The 15,630-nt window shown below is 45.6% G+C and overlaps 1 protein-coding gene across 1 annotated transcript; it reads right to left on the bottom strand.

Annotated features, from left to right (window-relative positions):
* Positions 1 to 11,568: 11,568 nt before the first annotated feature.
* Positions 11,569 to 14,393, bottom strand: LOC109776192 (ureide permease 1). Its single transcript, XM_020334849.4, has 7 exons — positions 14,284 to 14,393; positions 13,373 to 13,679; positions 13,076 to 13,214; positions 12,825 to 12,990; positions 12,680 to 12,720; positions 12,481 to 12,599; positions 11,569 to 12,277 (listed from the first exon to the last, which is right to left on the bottom strand). Exons 2-7 carry the CDS (start codon positions 13,613 to 13,615, stop codon positions 11,744 to 11,746), a joined length of 1,242 nt encoding a protein of 413 aa, XP_020190438.1. The 5' UTR covers positions 13,616 to 13,679; positions 14,284 to 14,393; the 3' UTR covers positions 11,569 to 11,743.
* Positions 14,394 to 15,630: the final 1,237 nt, after the last annotated feature.

Genomic DNA, 15,630 nt, shown 5'->3' with positions numbered 1-15,630 from the left:
ATCCAATTGGTATCTAGCACGTGTCCACCCAGCTAGCCTTGTGTGTTTTCTTTCCTAAAAAAACCTCTGGTTTAGGAAAAGTTTTTCCTTCGCGTGAACTTTTGGCGTGATGTCAACACTCCATCAGCCATTTGATATATACGTATCAGCAATTGCCTTTTTAGGATCGTGTAAACTCTATCCACCAAAGCATGTGAGAAAATGAATGAAATAATAGTTAAAACATTTTGATCCTTTGGATTATGAACAAAATTTCTGCTAATCAAATAACAGTGATCTGGTAACACCCCTTCATAATGTAAGAAATTATATTGCATCCATGGATAAAAAATAAGCCCATGGATGGTAATCGATTATGTCTGGGGATGATTTCCATGGCATATGCATCAATAGCATGGTTGAAGAATATGAATGATGTGCAAACCAAAAATCTTGATGGGTGAATGCAAAGCTTGGGCTTAATTGCTTATTACCTCCATTCTTCATTTTTGCTGCACTTCTTGTAACGCAAGCTTGAACATCATTCTTATTTTGACCACTCCCATTGGGAACCCATGCCATGTTCTATTTTTCACGTTATTGTGCACTAACCGTTTGCAATTTATTCTTTTTCCAATATGAAGACCCGAGTGGACGCGGCGTCTGTGATTCTTTTTCAAGCAATGACAAATTCTATTCTTTCAACTCATTTTGCTTAGATTTGGCACTTTGATTTTCAAGGGTTGGTTGTATCATCTCTTTGCCTTTAGTAGCTAATGTTGATATCTTAATTTGCTTTTCGTCATTTGACATTGGATCTGAAGTAGCACATTTATGATAATCTTTTTAACACGGTAAACTTGCTAGAACACCTATTTCTTCTCTCTTGAGCTCCAGATCGTTCCCTTATGATTGAAACGGTCTTTAGCATATGATTTTTCATCAAATTTTGATCCTCTTGGAGCTGCATAATTTTAGAGAGATGGTCTAAAATAAGATGAAAACATGTCATGTCCCATGATGGATATAGAAAACTACCATATGTACGTAGACATTGGCATTGATGGCCCAAAATGAGGATATGAAGATGAATAATTCTCCCTCTGCCAATGCAGGTCTTCAAACTTGTGCCTAGGGGGTGATCTTCACTTCTTTGCATTATTTTGCCGATATGCATTTTTCTCTTCACTCTCCTTTTGAGATTTATCTAAACCATGAGAAACTTAATTTGGGTTTTTGCGCTTGTGCTTAGTTCAACCTTTGTTTCTTTTGCTTTTGTTTGCATCGATCTTTGGATTTTCTTACTGCGCCCCCCCCCTCCTGTGCTTCACTCCTTCATTGTAACTTTGATGGAATTCTTGCCCTAAAAAATATCTTTATTGTGCTCTTGAGCAGTTTGTTTATTTGAAAGATTGATCACATCACCTGTAATTTTTACCTTCTCGTCTTTAAATGAATCGGCTACCCTTTTGCCATCAGGACCAATAGGAAAAGACCACTCAACCATTGGTGTCTCGACAAGTTTTAGTCAACCTTTATCAATGATCGATTTAAATATTTCACGAAACATATCGCGTCCCTCACAAATTATACTCAGACGAATCATCCAACCTACATTACATTCGTCCTTGAATTGACGGCTTGACATGGTTATCAAGAATTCTAATATATTTATTATTCAAAAATATATAATGGATATGATCTGCTCAAATCAAAGCTATACGTCATTCTTTAGTCGATCTAGTTGTGAGCTTCGATCCTTCTCGTGTTCGTTCATTTGGACATAGTTGATGGAGCTCTGGTGTAGATTCTTCCCGTCTCCTTGGGGAGGCGGGATTAGGATTTCTTGTGGTTTCAAGTGCTTCAGATCTATTCAAGAATTCAATGACGACGGCTATGGCTCAAGGGCGTTGGTCCTTATGGGGACGCGCATGAAGATTTTCCGGCTGTCATCGACAAGGTCAAGCCGATTTTGGTAGGAGAGCGGCGACAACGGCTTGTTCAGGCGTCGACAGTGGTCTTTCGATGATCTCAAAATGTCGATGTAATTTTATTATGTTTGAGGTACTTTTTGTTAGGATGATCTCCACCGTGTGGGCCCAACGGCCCACCGGGCCCTTAGATCCGCGCCCTGATCGGGGGCGCTCAACCCACTATGGTTGACGGGCCCCTGTCACCTGCACTATATATAAAGAGGTGGGGTCGGCGGCTCGGGATACGAGGTTCGTCGCAATGCCGTACACCCCACCTAATCCCCTACCGATCTATGGTTAGTGCAGTGCTGACGGGAAGCGCCGCCACCATCCCACCATGGCCACCGGCGGCAGCTCTTCAGGCAAAGGAGAAGGTAATACCTATCACCACTGTTGCCGGAATTCTAGCCTACCCGATCCAAGAGATTCAACAATGGTATCAGGCCATGCTAGGCTAAGATTTTTCGGTACAAAGATTACACAAAAAAAGAAAGATCCCTCCCTCCCCCCAAGAACCCTAGACAGGGCAAAGTAAATCACCGGAGAAGGGCCTCGGGCCTCACCGAAAAAGTGGCGCCGCCACTCCGGCCGCGCCAGTTCCTCTCGATCCGAACGGGCATCGGCAAGCCGAGCCGTCCGGACGAAGAACCACCCCGAGAGGGGCAAAGGGCACCACGGCCAAACCTTTCGACGGCGGCGCGCTCACCGTAAGGGAACGCGCGACCGGCGAAAGGGATGGCAACGGCGCCACCGTCGATCGCTCCGCCGTCTCGGACACAAGGGGAGCAGAGGAGATCCTCGTCCGCGCCTCACACTCTCTCTGTTGCGGGAGGAGGAGAAAGAAGCAGGAGGAGGGTGGCCTACGCGGCGCGGTGGCGCGACGCCGTCGCCGGTAGCAGGGGCGAACCCCTCTTTTCCCGCTGTCTGCGGCAAGGAGAGAAACAACGAGGAGAGAGGGAGCGTGCGAGGTGAAAAGGAAGGAAAGGCAGAGCGGCGCGGTGGCTTCCTCCACCGCCGCCGGCGGCCGGAGCGCAGCTCCTTGCCTCCGCCGTCACGAGAGAGACAGAAGGGGGTCGAAGGGAACGAGAGAATGGGGCTAGGGTTCCATCAGGAGCTCTCTCCCAGGTTTTAATCCAGCGATGATCTCGCTGGGCCGTTGGATGCGGATCAATGGTCAGCAGCAAAGACCTAGCCCCGCCCCGGGCCAAGTGGGCTGAAAGTAGTGGGCCGCTAGGTTTCGGCCGTCTGACCAGGCCGAGAATAAGCTCGGCTGGAGCGGCGCGGTGCGCGGAGCAGGCCGTGGGTCGTTCGCTTCCGCTGCTGGCCGCGCGCGCTGGGCCGAGGCTGCGCTGCCGTTTTCCTTTTTCGTTTTAATAGTTTTTGTCCAACTTTTTTTGGGAAAAATCTTATATAGTTTTTCTATTCAAATTTAATCCAAAGGAAGTTTGTTTAGAAAATAGAAAAGTAAACAGAAAAAGTTTCTGAAAATGAAAATAGAAAATTTTCACATAAAGAAATGTTTATGAAATTTACAAAGAAAATAATAAAGTTCATGAATTCTTATTTGGTCAAAGAAAAGTATCTGTAAAGGATAAAAAGTTCATGAATTTTTATTCATGTTTTCCGCTGCAAAATAAGAATTGTTCTTTTAAAAGCTTCTCTAATGCAATTTTGAACCAACCGGTTAAAATTGCTTAGAGAGTAAAAGAGTGCAGAATTGTTTCTGCATAGAATATTGAAAGTTTCCGCTGCAAAGAAAAAGTTTTATCCTCCAATTAAACTGGAACCAACGGGAAAATTTAATTGGAAGAACTGTTCTTAGATCATGATGGTTTCCCCTGTGGGTGAAATAAGATGCAGGTGAAATAAGATGCAGATAGTTTCTGTTATGATAAAAGAAAGATAATAATTTTAAAGTTAAAATATGGTATTGTTATTTTCTGACCAACGTTGATGATAACAGTACTATAATTCTATGAGTCTTATGTTCAAAGCTTAAATCTCTGATAAATTTTGTATCAAAGTGATCATTTTTTAGAGAAGAGTTAAAGATGAAGAAATGCTCTTGAACTAGAGGAACGTATATTTCTTATTTCCGCCGCAATAAAGTTGATGATGATGATTATTTCTTAGCAAAGTGGTTTAATAGAAATACTATCATCACATTGATTAAGAGTTATATGCATTATTTCCATTTTCGCCCAACGGTGATATGGAATTAATGTAGAAGAATGAGTTTTATTCTAATTCTACTACAACTGTGATTTAGAGTATAAAAGGAATTTTTAAAAAGTTTAATGTGCATATTTTTTAACTAGACCAACTGTAACACCCCGGATGTAACTTTTCATATTTGTAACTCCGACTCTTGCCATTTTCGGCTATGTGTTATGATATCCCCTCCGTGGTCGGGTTTTGTCTTTCGTTTTGCATTTTGTTCATGTCATGCATTTCATATCATGTCATCATGTGCATTGCATTTGCATACGTGTTCGTCTCATGCATCCGAGCATTTTCCCCGTTGTCCGTTTTGCAATCCGGCGCTCCTATCTCCTCCGGTGCACCCCTCTTGTTTTCTTTCGTGTGCGGGTGTCAAACATTCTCGGAATGGACCGAGGCTTGTCCAGTGGCCTTAGTATACCACCCGGAGACCACCGGTCAAGTTTCGTTCCATTTGGAGGTCGTTTGGTACTCCAACGGTTAACCGGACATCCGCAAAGTCCATTTGTGTGTGCAGCAAAACCCCCCTAAAAACCAGCCCAAAACCCACCAAACTCTTCCATGCTCTAGGTCGCTCGATCACGACCGTGTGGGCGAAAACCGCACCTCATTTGGAGTCTCCTAGCTCCCTCTAGCTATAAAAGAGCATCCCCTCCGTATACAAACACAGTCCAAACCCTAACCCTCGTCCCTCTCCGCCGCCGGACACGTCCGGGCGGAGCCGGACGCGTCCACCCGCGCCGCCGCCGCCACGTGGCACGTCGCCGTTCGTCGCCGCCGCCGAGGCCCACGGGCTCGCCCGCGGCCCTCCCGGCCCGTCGCAGCGCCTCCCGCGCCTGCGTGCGCCGCCGCCGTCACCTCTCCTCCTCCACGACGCCATCCCCGCCGGCCAGTCCCGCACCCACCGCCTCGCCGCCGATGGCCGCCGGCGCCGGCGCCACGCCGCCGCGCCACCGCGCCTCCTCCGGTCCCCTCCACCTCCGGCCGCCGCCCCGCCTCCTTCTTCCCCTCCCGTCGCCGGGGAGCGCCACCGGAGCCGAGCCCGAGCGCCATCGAGGCGAGCTCCCCAGATCTGGATCGATCGCCCGTACTGTAGCGTTGACTTTCCCCGACCCCCCATATTTTTATGTCTGTGATTTTTCTTAATAAGTGCTCATGTTCATCAGTGCATAACTTTTTGCATGTAGCTTCGTTTCCGCGTGTAATATGTCAAATTGTTCGCCTCGTGATGCTCTACATTTTGTTCAATTGCACCATGTTCATTAGAGGTCATCTTGATGCCAAATTCTCTGTTGCAAGAGGGCTAGTTGCTGTTATCTGCTGGTTCTTATCAGAACTTGGAGATTTGTCATTTTTGTATCATTTAATCTGTGCATCTTATGGGCATGAGCTCTGCATGTGTTTTTTTGTATGCCATGCCATCTTTCCAAGGGTGTATGTCATGTAGTTTTGTGATCTCTGTGGTGACTAGTACAAGCATGCAAAGTAGGCTCCGTAATGTTTCTGATTTCAGAGACTGTGATTTCTCTAAGTTTTTGTCTGCTGTTATTTTGTTGCCATGTAAACTTGATGCTACAGAGAGATCCATGCATATTTTGGAGATGTTCAGTAAGGATGTTTTGTAGCTATAGTTGTAATTGATCCATTCCTGCAATTGTTTGCAATTATGAAGTGCCATAGCATGACTCAGTCTTGCTCTACTTTTGCTATAAAATATTTCTGTCAGATTCTTAACATGATATGCAATGTTGCCAAGCTTGTTGTAGTTGTTACATACATGCTATGCTTATACTCTTGCCATGGTTAGCTTCATAAACATGTCATCTTGCTGTAGGTATGCTTGTTTTGTCATGCATTGCTTTGTGGTGAGTGCATCAAGGTCACCAACATGTCCTCATATTATTGTTTCTGCCATGCTCTGTTTTTCTGCTAAGTCTGAAACCTGTTAACGAAACTTGCTATGTTTACATGCTTGCCATCATATCTTCTGGTCCTTTTTGGCTTATGGTCAGTAAGGGACTTTTTTCATATGCATTTAGTAGATCACTGCCATGCCTTGGTTTGCTCTGATAAGTTCCTGTAGCATGTTGATTTCGTGCTCTGAACATTGCTACCTGATGCTGTTTTCTGTCATGTCCAGTTTTTCACAAGTCTGTGATCCTGTTATCTTTTGCACTTTTGCCATGCTTGTTTGGGCTTGACATGTTATGAACTAGCCGTAGATCAGTGTTCATCTTTTGTCAAGCATCTCCTGTAGATCACTGCCATGTGCTTTGTTGCTATGTTGGAGTGCTGTAGCATTATTGCTTGTTGCATTTTAAGTGCTATCATGCTGTTAATCGCAGATTCGTGTCATTCTTGTTTTGCTTGCCATTTGCAAACCGTGCATCCGTTTCCGGTGATCTTTATATCGATTTCGACCGAAATCATCTCATCTTTCCAGTGGCATGCTTGGTTTTCCAAGTTACTGCCTTGTTCATCATTTTCCTCCCGGAGCACGCATATGCATCGCATATCATATCTCGCATATCATACATGTTTTGCATCATGTTGCTTGTGCCTTCCTCGTGATTGATCGTGGTTCCGTTGCTTGTGTTCTTGTCTTGGGTAGAGCCGGGAGACGAGTTCGTGAACGAGGAACCTGTTGAGTACGCTTACGAGGATCAAGCTTTCGATAACTCTGAGAACCTTGCAGGCAAGATGACCACCCCTCGAAATCACTTCTATCTTTGCTTTGCTAGTTATTCGCTCTATTGCCATGCTGCGCTACCTATCACTTGCTATATCATGTCTCCCATTTTTTATGACAGCCTCTAACCATCCTTTCCTAGCAAACCGTTGTTTGGCTATGTTACCGCTTTTGCTCAGCCCCTCTTATAGCGTTGCTAGTTGCAGGTGAAGTTGAAGTTTGTTCCATGTTGGAACATGGATATGTTGGGATATCACAATATATCTTATTTAATTAATGCATCTATATATTTTGGTAAAGGGTGGAAGGCTCGGCCTTATGCCTGGTGTTTTGTTCCACTCTTGCCGCCCTAGTTACTGTTATACCGGGATTATGTTCCTTGAGTTTGCGTTCCTTACACGGTCGGGTGATTTATGGGACCCCCTTGACAGTTCGCCTTGAATAAAACTCCTCCATCAAGGCCCAACTTTGGTTTTACCATTTGCCGCCTAAGCCTTTTCCCCCGGGTTTTCGCGAGCCCGAGGGTCATCTCTATTTAAACCCCCGGGCCAGTGTTCCTCTGAGTGCTGGTCCAAACTAGAGCCACTTGCAGCGCCACCTTGGGGAAACTCGAGGATTGGTTTTAGTTGTACATAGTGTTCATCCGGTGTGCCCTGAGAACGAGATATGTGCAGCTCCTATCGGGATTTGTCGGCACATTCTGGTGGCTTTGCTAGTCTTGTTTTACCATTGACGAAATGTCTTGTAAACCGGGATTCCAAGACTGATCGGGTCTTTCCGGGAGAAGGTTTATCCTTCGTTGACCGTGAGAGCTTATGATGGGCTAAGTTGGGACACCCCTGCAGGGTATTATCTTTCGAAAGCCGTGCCCGCGGTTATGAGGCAGATGGGAATTTGTTAATGTCCGTTGTAGAGAACTTGTCACTTAACCCAGTTAAAACACATCAACTGCGTGTGTAGCCGTGATGGTCTCTTCTCGGCGGAGTCCGGGAAGTGAACACGGTTTGAGTTATGAATGACGTAAGTAGGAGTTCAGGATCACTTCTTGGTCATTGTTAGATGACGACCGTTCCGTTGCTTCTCTTCTCGCTCTCATTTGCGCAAGTTAGCCACCATATATGCTTATTGCCGCTGCAGCTTCACCTTATTACACCTTCCTTTCCTATAAGCTTAAATAGTCTCGATCTCGCGGGTGTGAGATTGCTGAGTCCTCGTGACTCACATATTCTACCAAAACAGTTGCAGGCGCCGACGATGCCAGTGCAGATGATGGGGTCGATCTCAAGTGGGAGTTAGACGAGGAACGTGGTCGTTACTATGTGTCTTTTCCTGATGATCAGTAGTGGAGCCCAGTTGGGACGATCGGGGATCTAGCATTTGGGGTTATCTTATTTTCATTTGGTTCTTGACCGTAGTCGGTCTATATGTCTGTATTTTGGATGATGTATGAATTATATTTATGTATTGTGTGAAGTGACGATTGTAAGCCAACTCTTTATCCCATTCTTGTTCATTACATGGGATTGTGTGAAGATGACCCTTCTTGTGACAAAACCACTATGCGGTTATGCCTCTAAGTCGTGCCTCGACACGTGGGAGATATAGCCGCATCGTGGGCGTTACACCAACATAGGGTTATTTTTTTATGCTCATTATTGTTGATTATTGGCTAATTTTTCTCAGACTAAAAGTTTTCCATGCTTTCATTCGTGAAAGCGAATGTCTGGGTACTTGTGACCCGAAAGATGACCAAGAAAGGTCACAACATGAGGGAGTATGTTCTCTCTAAAGAATGGCTTCAAAAGAAAAGGATTCTTGGATATTAATCCAAGAAAAGAAAAGAGATAGATCATTGAGAGTCTTGGTTGACGAATGTCTTTCATGTACTCTCTATGAAGAAGATTATTCAGTCAACATGATTTGAGTTGAAACAAGCAACATGCGTGTTTAATTTGACCAACGTCGGATCAAGCATGTGTGTCAAAGAGCATTCGGATTTATTTCTGAATTTGATGATTGAATATGCATTCAAAAGAGCCAATTCTGGCATTTATGTCCCTTACAGGGAATTACCCGCATAGCGGAAAAGATGATTATGATAAAACCTGTATGGCGGGAAAAGTCTGGGAAAATACCTGCGTAACGGGGTAAAGTTGACATAGTATTATGTCAAAAATCCTGTATGGCGGGAGAAATTTATGCAAAGGACTTATCCTATATGACAGGAGAAAGATATGATGATTCATGTGCGTTTAATGCGTCCCACTCTGGGAGAAAAGTATGGAGTAGCTATTATGCTTTCCTAGTATCGACCGTACACCTTATGTGTAATGATCATTAAGCACTCAATAAATCCAAAGAGAATAAAAGTTACAGACGAACCTAAAGATCAGAATGATATGCAAGTGTGACTTGCAAAAGTACTAATGATCAAGAACTTTGTTGAGTTTCTGGAATGGAATGAGGGAAAAGTACTCCCATACCAGTTAACAGATAACTTCATTTCGCATAAAGTAGTCAGATGAATGAAATACATAATCAAAGTTTCCTCAATTCACAAGAGTTATGAATGGTTTTCGAAATTGTGGTAGAAAAGTTATTGCCACATTTCGAGGGGGAGAAGATACCGTGATGAACATTATGCATCTAAAGTGTTCCATTAATGAAGAATGTGATCGTCAGTGGGAGTACGACGGTCATAATAATACCCCTAAAGAAAAGAAATAGTTGTATCCCTAGATTTTTCACAGTTTCGAAAGCAGACTAATGAATACTAAGACGATGCTTAAAAGTGCCATAAAGAAGAAAGTTTTAACAAAATAAACCCAATAATAGAGTTTAAAGATACCCCATTTTTAGTAAAGATGGAGTAATCTGGGGGAGCATGGTATGAAAATACCTAAGACTCGAATAGATTGTATCTGGGGGAGCATGTTGTATGACTTATACAACACCTGTTGTTAGCTCCATAAAGGAGGAATGAGTAAACATGGATCTTGTGATACAGGTCCTGTAATACCTATTGCTTCTTGGAGATGAAAGACTATAGGATCAATTTGCCTGTTAGTGACACATCATGATCGACATCATGATCTGAGTTACATCAGATAAAAGTAAAGAACACAAGGGATACTTCTTCAAGAAGTCTTTTGTGGACTAGAGCAAGTCTCTAGACAGTGGCATTTAAAGTTAGAAGAATCACATGTTTTTTGGGTTAAAGAAATGAGAAGACAATTGTATTCATGCAAAGTTATAGAACGGGAAATTCATTTCCTAATCATGTGCATGTGCATGACGTCCTACTTGCTAATGGTGATGTCAATCTACTGCAGCAGGAGAAAAGAAGTTCTTGTTCTCAAAGTTCAAAAGAATGTTCTCAGTAGAGTGACTCTCGTTATAATTATTGAGATTCACCAAGAAAAAAAGGGGGTATTAGGAGTGTCGCATGAGCATACTTTGAAAAGTCTCTAAAGTATGCATGTGAGAAAACCTACGCCTGTTCTTATAGTAAAGGGTAATGATTTTGGGAACTTTAGTGTCCCAAGAGTCAATGTGAAATAGACCAAATGAATATGGTACCATATGCTTCAGCTGTTGGAAGCTTTATGAATGCAAAAGTGTAACATTACCGTGACATAGTTCACATATCCGGGTTGTTTTGGCAATGTCCAGTACATATTTAAATTGATGGAATGGAGTCAAAGATATCGGCCTCATGCTGAAAGAAACAAGTGCTCTCAAAAGGTTGTGAGTACAAAGATAAAAACTTGTGAAATGTACAGCGAAATCCACAATTATCGTTGACCTTCACATTAGGAGTTTTTGTGTGGAAGAACTCTATAGAATGAATCATTTATCATCAATGTGATGCAAATATAAAGTATAGCATGATATGAGGCTGAGGGACAGGCAAAATCGTTATGGAAACCTATACCCGGAGTTGATAATGGTTGACAGCAGCGATAAACATTTAAGTAATTCACTCCTATGACAACGAGTCAAGTGTGGTGCCAAACACATTGACACAAAGTTGTACGTTGTTAAGGAGAAAAGTCCGGAATTATGTTGAAATGCTTGGAGCATAAAAGCAACAAATAAGTTCTTGCAGATCTACTTATTAAAGGCTTACCGCCCAGTGTGTTTGGAGAACACACAGTCGACATGGGTTTTATGGTATAGTCTAAAATTTCCGGACAATAAAAGGGCCCAAGGTTAAAGAATTTGTTTCAAAACTGAGAGGTACGTTGTGGCTGTCTGATTCTATTGGCAATTGAGCTGTGACGATGAAACATGTTCTATGTACTGATCTGTTATGAAACGAGTAAAGTAAAAGTATAAGGTCAAAAGTAAAAGTTGAGATCAAGGGGGAGAATGTTAGGATGATCTCCACCGTGTGGGCCCAACGGCCCACCGGGCCCTTAGATCCGCGCCCTGATCGGGGGCGCTCAACCCACTATGGTTGACGGGCCCCTGTCACCTGCACTATATATAAAGAGGTGGGGTCGGCGGCTCGGGATACGAGGTTCGTCGCAATGCCGTACACCCCACCTAATCCCCTACCGATCTAGGGTTAGTGCAGTGCTGACGGGAAGCGCCGCCACCATCCCACCATGGCCACCGGCGGCAGCTCTTCAGGCAAAGGAGAAGGTAATACCTATCACCACTGTTGCCGGAATTCTAGCCTACCCGATCCATGAGATTTAACACTTTTTACTTTCGGTCAACTTCGATCATAGATCAGGATCATTTAAAAAAAAAGATGTGACATACATCGCACTTGTCCAAATTACACAACATCCGTCCTCGTTGAAGAGCTTGCTATTGCAGCCCGTCTGTCTTTGCTACACAAGGTCCGCGATTGCCATGCACGGGCAGGGGCGTGTCAGAGCGGCTTCCTGTGCGCGGAGGAGGCCATGAGCACGGCCATGGCAACGACGAACATGAAGAGCATGCTCCCCAGCAGCGTGTATGTCCTCCTCGACGACCTCCGGTACTCCCCGAACAGCACCACGCCCCAGAAGGTGCTCACCAGCGGCAGCGCCTGCACGGAGTCCGCCGCCGCGTACCCGGCCGCCTGCCCGGCCATGAACGTGAACGCGTTGCCCAGCCCGGACACCAGCCCCGCCAGCAGCGCCAGCCCCCGCCCCTCCTGGTTGGCGACGTACGCCCGCAGCGTCGACCGCGGCACGCCGGCCATGGGGCGGTAGAGGCACCAAACGTTGAGCGCCACGCCGACAGCCAGGGAGGAGAGGCAGAAGTAGAAGTAGGCCGTGTAGACCACCAGGTGCGGCACGCCGTCGCGCAGCGTGTGCCACTGGTCGTTGGTCGCCAGGTTGAACGCCGGCGCGAACAATGAGTAGCACACCCCCGCGAACGTCACGATCGCCAGGCCCACCAGCGTGTTGGACCCAAGAACCTGCATGAGCATCACGTCTCATCGTCAGTAAAACAAAAACATAAGTATGATCTTTGATTGTTGAGAAATTGTCTGCAAGTAAATGACGTTCTTCAGAAATACTACATGGATTTTCTCATTCTACTTTTGTTCGTTTTTGCAGTGAATTTCTGCAGTTCAATCATGATAAAGTACTCCTTTGGTAGTACTCTTCAGGTACCTACCTTGATAGATCTCTTGTCCTCCAGATCAATGAGGAAATCTGCCGTTCCTGCCTCGGCTTTCTCCAGAGTCTTATTATTTGGTAGTGCAGGCTTTGCTTCTTCACAATCCTTTGGTCCCTCTGTTCTCGATTGAAAGATTCTTATTAAGAAGACCAGTAGATCATCATTTTCATCTGATTAATGATACACAAGTTGTTACCTTGGAGGAGGTGCTGGGTGAGATCTTCCTTTGCAGTGTTCCTGTGAAGAAATTCAGCAAAATGATCTTGAGATGCAGTGATTTTCACCAAATGAATGAATGCCGGGGGAAGGAAGGAAGGAAGGAAGCAGAGATGAGATCGTACCCAGCAGAGTAGTTTCTGGAGTTTGATAGCTTCTCCTGGTTGTCGGCAGCATTGGAGGAGTGAACAAGTGAGCCTAGGCAGGCTGCAATCAGAAAGCATCCCACGCCGGGGAACAGAACCTCCGCCCTGTTGATCCGGCCGTCCAGAAAATAGTTCAGTGTTGTCCCTGCAACAGCAGAAATTTCAGTCATTCATTTATCTTCAGATTCTGGACATTGATGCTTGAACATGAAACATCATGTACTACCTACCTATGACAACCTTGAGACTTGAGGCCATGACCTCGGTGACCGAAAGCCCGACGTATGCCCAGCCGTACTGCGTGGCCACGGTGCCGAGGGTGATCACCACGCCGCCCGCTAGCGCAAACATGATCGACGGCCAGTAGTCCTGAATTGTTCGTTCCATATATAGATAGAACAATTTCCGATATAAGTACATGTTAAACTGGAGGTCAGAAAGAAAGACTGAAAGCCAACTTCAGGTGTTGCCTGAATTTTAGTCTTACATACATGTTGACCTTTTCTTTCTAGTTTTAATTGACCTACCTGGGGCCGGGTCAGCTGAGCGAGGAAGTTGGGCGTCTCCGGCGTGTCGCCGCCGATCTGGCCGAATGTGAGGGCGATCAGCACGGCGGCCAGGAAGTTGGTGATGGAGTAGTCCAGGTACGTGTGCTGCGGCAGCCGCCCCCGGCGCTCCAGCACGGCGAGGACGACCGGCCAGGTGCCCAGGAGCACCAAGGCCGCCGCCATCAGGCCGATGGCGCCGCCGATGTCCTTCACCAGATACATCTTAGCAAGCGGCGGAGCTACCTGATTCAGGAAATTGTGCCGTCCGGCGGCGCGGCAGACGGTCCTGTAAGTTCAGAAACGAACAAGTTAACCAAAGAAAGATGCGGAATTCAGTTCGATTCAGCAAAGCGCAATTCCTTCCTAGTTGCATATCAGGAATCGTTCAAAAATATGCCACATAGATCGATCAAACTGTCCCTTGAAAAACAGAATCTATCTACACATCAGACCCCGCCTCAACACTGAAAAGTGAAGATGCGTAGAGAAGAGCTTTGGATGGAACAGTTCAACAAGTCAAGATGCAACAAGATTCATAAGTCTGTGCTTGGCAAACCACAAGCATCGTGTATAAATAACCCATGTCAACTTGCAAGATAATATTCGCCAAGAGAAAGAAAAAAAAAATGCAAGATGCAGCAGGGAGCAATTATAGAAGAAACACAGCTCTAGAATCTGTTGAGAGACAGATCTGGGATGCGAGAAGGGGGCAAACATGCTTTAAGCGGCATGTTCTTTTGTCAGAAGAACAAAGGATGTTCTTGCATGTTCTTTTGTCAGGAAAAAAAATCAATGAACAGCCAAGCAAATCACCAAAGAAGAATAAGAAAATTGCTTGAGAAAGAGCAGAACCGGCGGTGACAGAGTTGAAGCTTTCAGATTCTACATACCAGTTAATACCAATCAAAGATGAAGTTGTGCTTGCTGATCACTGAGCCCCGAGTGTGCGTGTATATATGCAGCGCTCCACCAGTGAGTATTCTTTTTATGAATGTTTGTGCTGTCTCTGGAAGCTCGATCCAGCAGCGAGCTGAGCTGTGGATATGCGATGAGGAAAATGGAGATTGCTCACACACGGATGGTGAGGCGCTGGCGTGGGTTCCACCCATGACGAGGGCGTATTTGGCTGCTAGTTATTACATTCAATACAATGCAAGGACCGCACTCAATTATTGCTTATTTTACACACAATACTGCAACTCGCCGCTAGGATAGGAGAGATGAACCACAGCTACCTAATCGCGTATGCCTATCAGTTTTCATAATTTTCATAATAGAATACGGACCGCCGCCTGAAACACGTGAATATGAATGCAAGGCAGAGGCGCCAGCGGGAAAGCTGCAAAAGCTGAAGCCCAGCCCAAACAAACAGGGCCTAAGAAAAGAAGAGGAAAAAACCACTAAAAATGCATGTAGAACGTTTGCGCCGTGAAGAGTGTGCTGTACTCAGGTGGTGTTTGGTTCTCTAGTCCTAGGACTTTTTCTAGTCCCTAAAACTTTTTGAAAAAGACTCTTACGGAGGTGCTTCTAAGGACTTTTAGCAAAAAGCCCCCCCCCCCCTTTGGTTTGCTAGGGACTTTTTTAGTCCCAAACACAAAAAAGTCTCTGGAACCAAACACCCCCTCAGCCATGCACACAGACGGAGTATAAAATTCTGAAGCAGTGTGGTGGGTGCATGGCGGCCGCCTGTGACATGGCTGCCTGCATGGAGACGGACAACATGTGTCGACGGGCATCCTTTTTGACGCATCAACCGCGGGCTTGCACCGGCCTGAACCATATATAACTCTATAAAGATGTTTACACAGGTGGAAGTTACGGGGGTTGTGAAGGAGAGAGAAGAGCCGGGGGGGGGGGGGGGGGTAGCTCAAGAGTACATTAGGTTACAATCTCGCGGCAAGGTTTGACAACATAGAGCCCCAATCTTGAAGGAGCGATTTGCGCTGGGCATTCTTGCATCTTTGAGAGCAAAGCTTCAGATCGTCCGCCGCTACTCTGGCAATGTGGTGGATGTGCAGGGTCTTTTGTCGAAAGACCTTGGTGTTCCGACGCTTCCAGGTGTTCCAGAAGATTGCGATGAGAACTGTAGAGCGAACTTTGTCCCTCGGGGCCCGTCGCCAGTTATCTCCAATACTGGTAGGCGACCCCCTATATAGGTTGTCGAGCTCATCCCAGAGCGGTCGTAGAGTGGGGCAGCGGAGGAGGAGGTGGGTGATATCCTCGCAGGTGCCGCAAAA

Source organism: Aegilops tauschii, chromosome 7 (genome assembly GCF_002575655.3).
Source record: "Aegilops tauschii subsp. strangulata cultivar AL8/78 chromosome 7, Aet v6.0, whole genome shotgun sequence".
In the NCBI taxonomy this organism is placed as follows: domain Eukaryota; kingdom Viridiplantae; phylum Streptophyta; class Magnoliopsida; order Poales; family Poaceae; genus Aegilops; species Aegilops tauschii.
The sequence above is the reverse complement of the archived record's forward strand: the minus strand, read 5'-3'. Positions and strand labels throughout refer to the sequence as shown.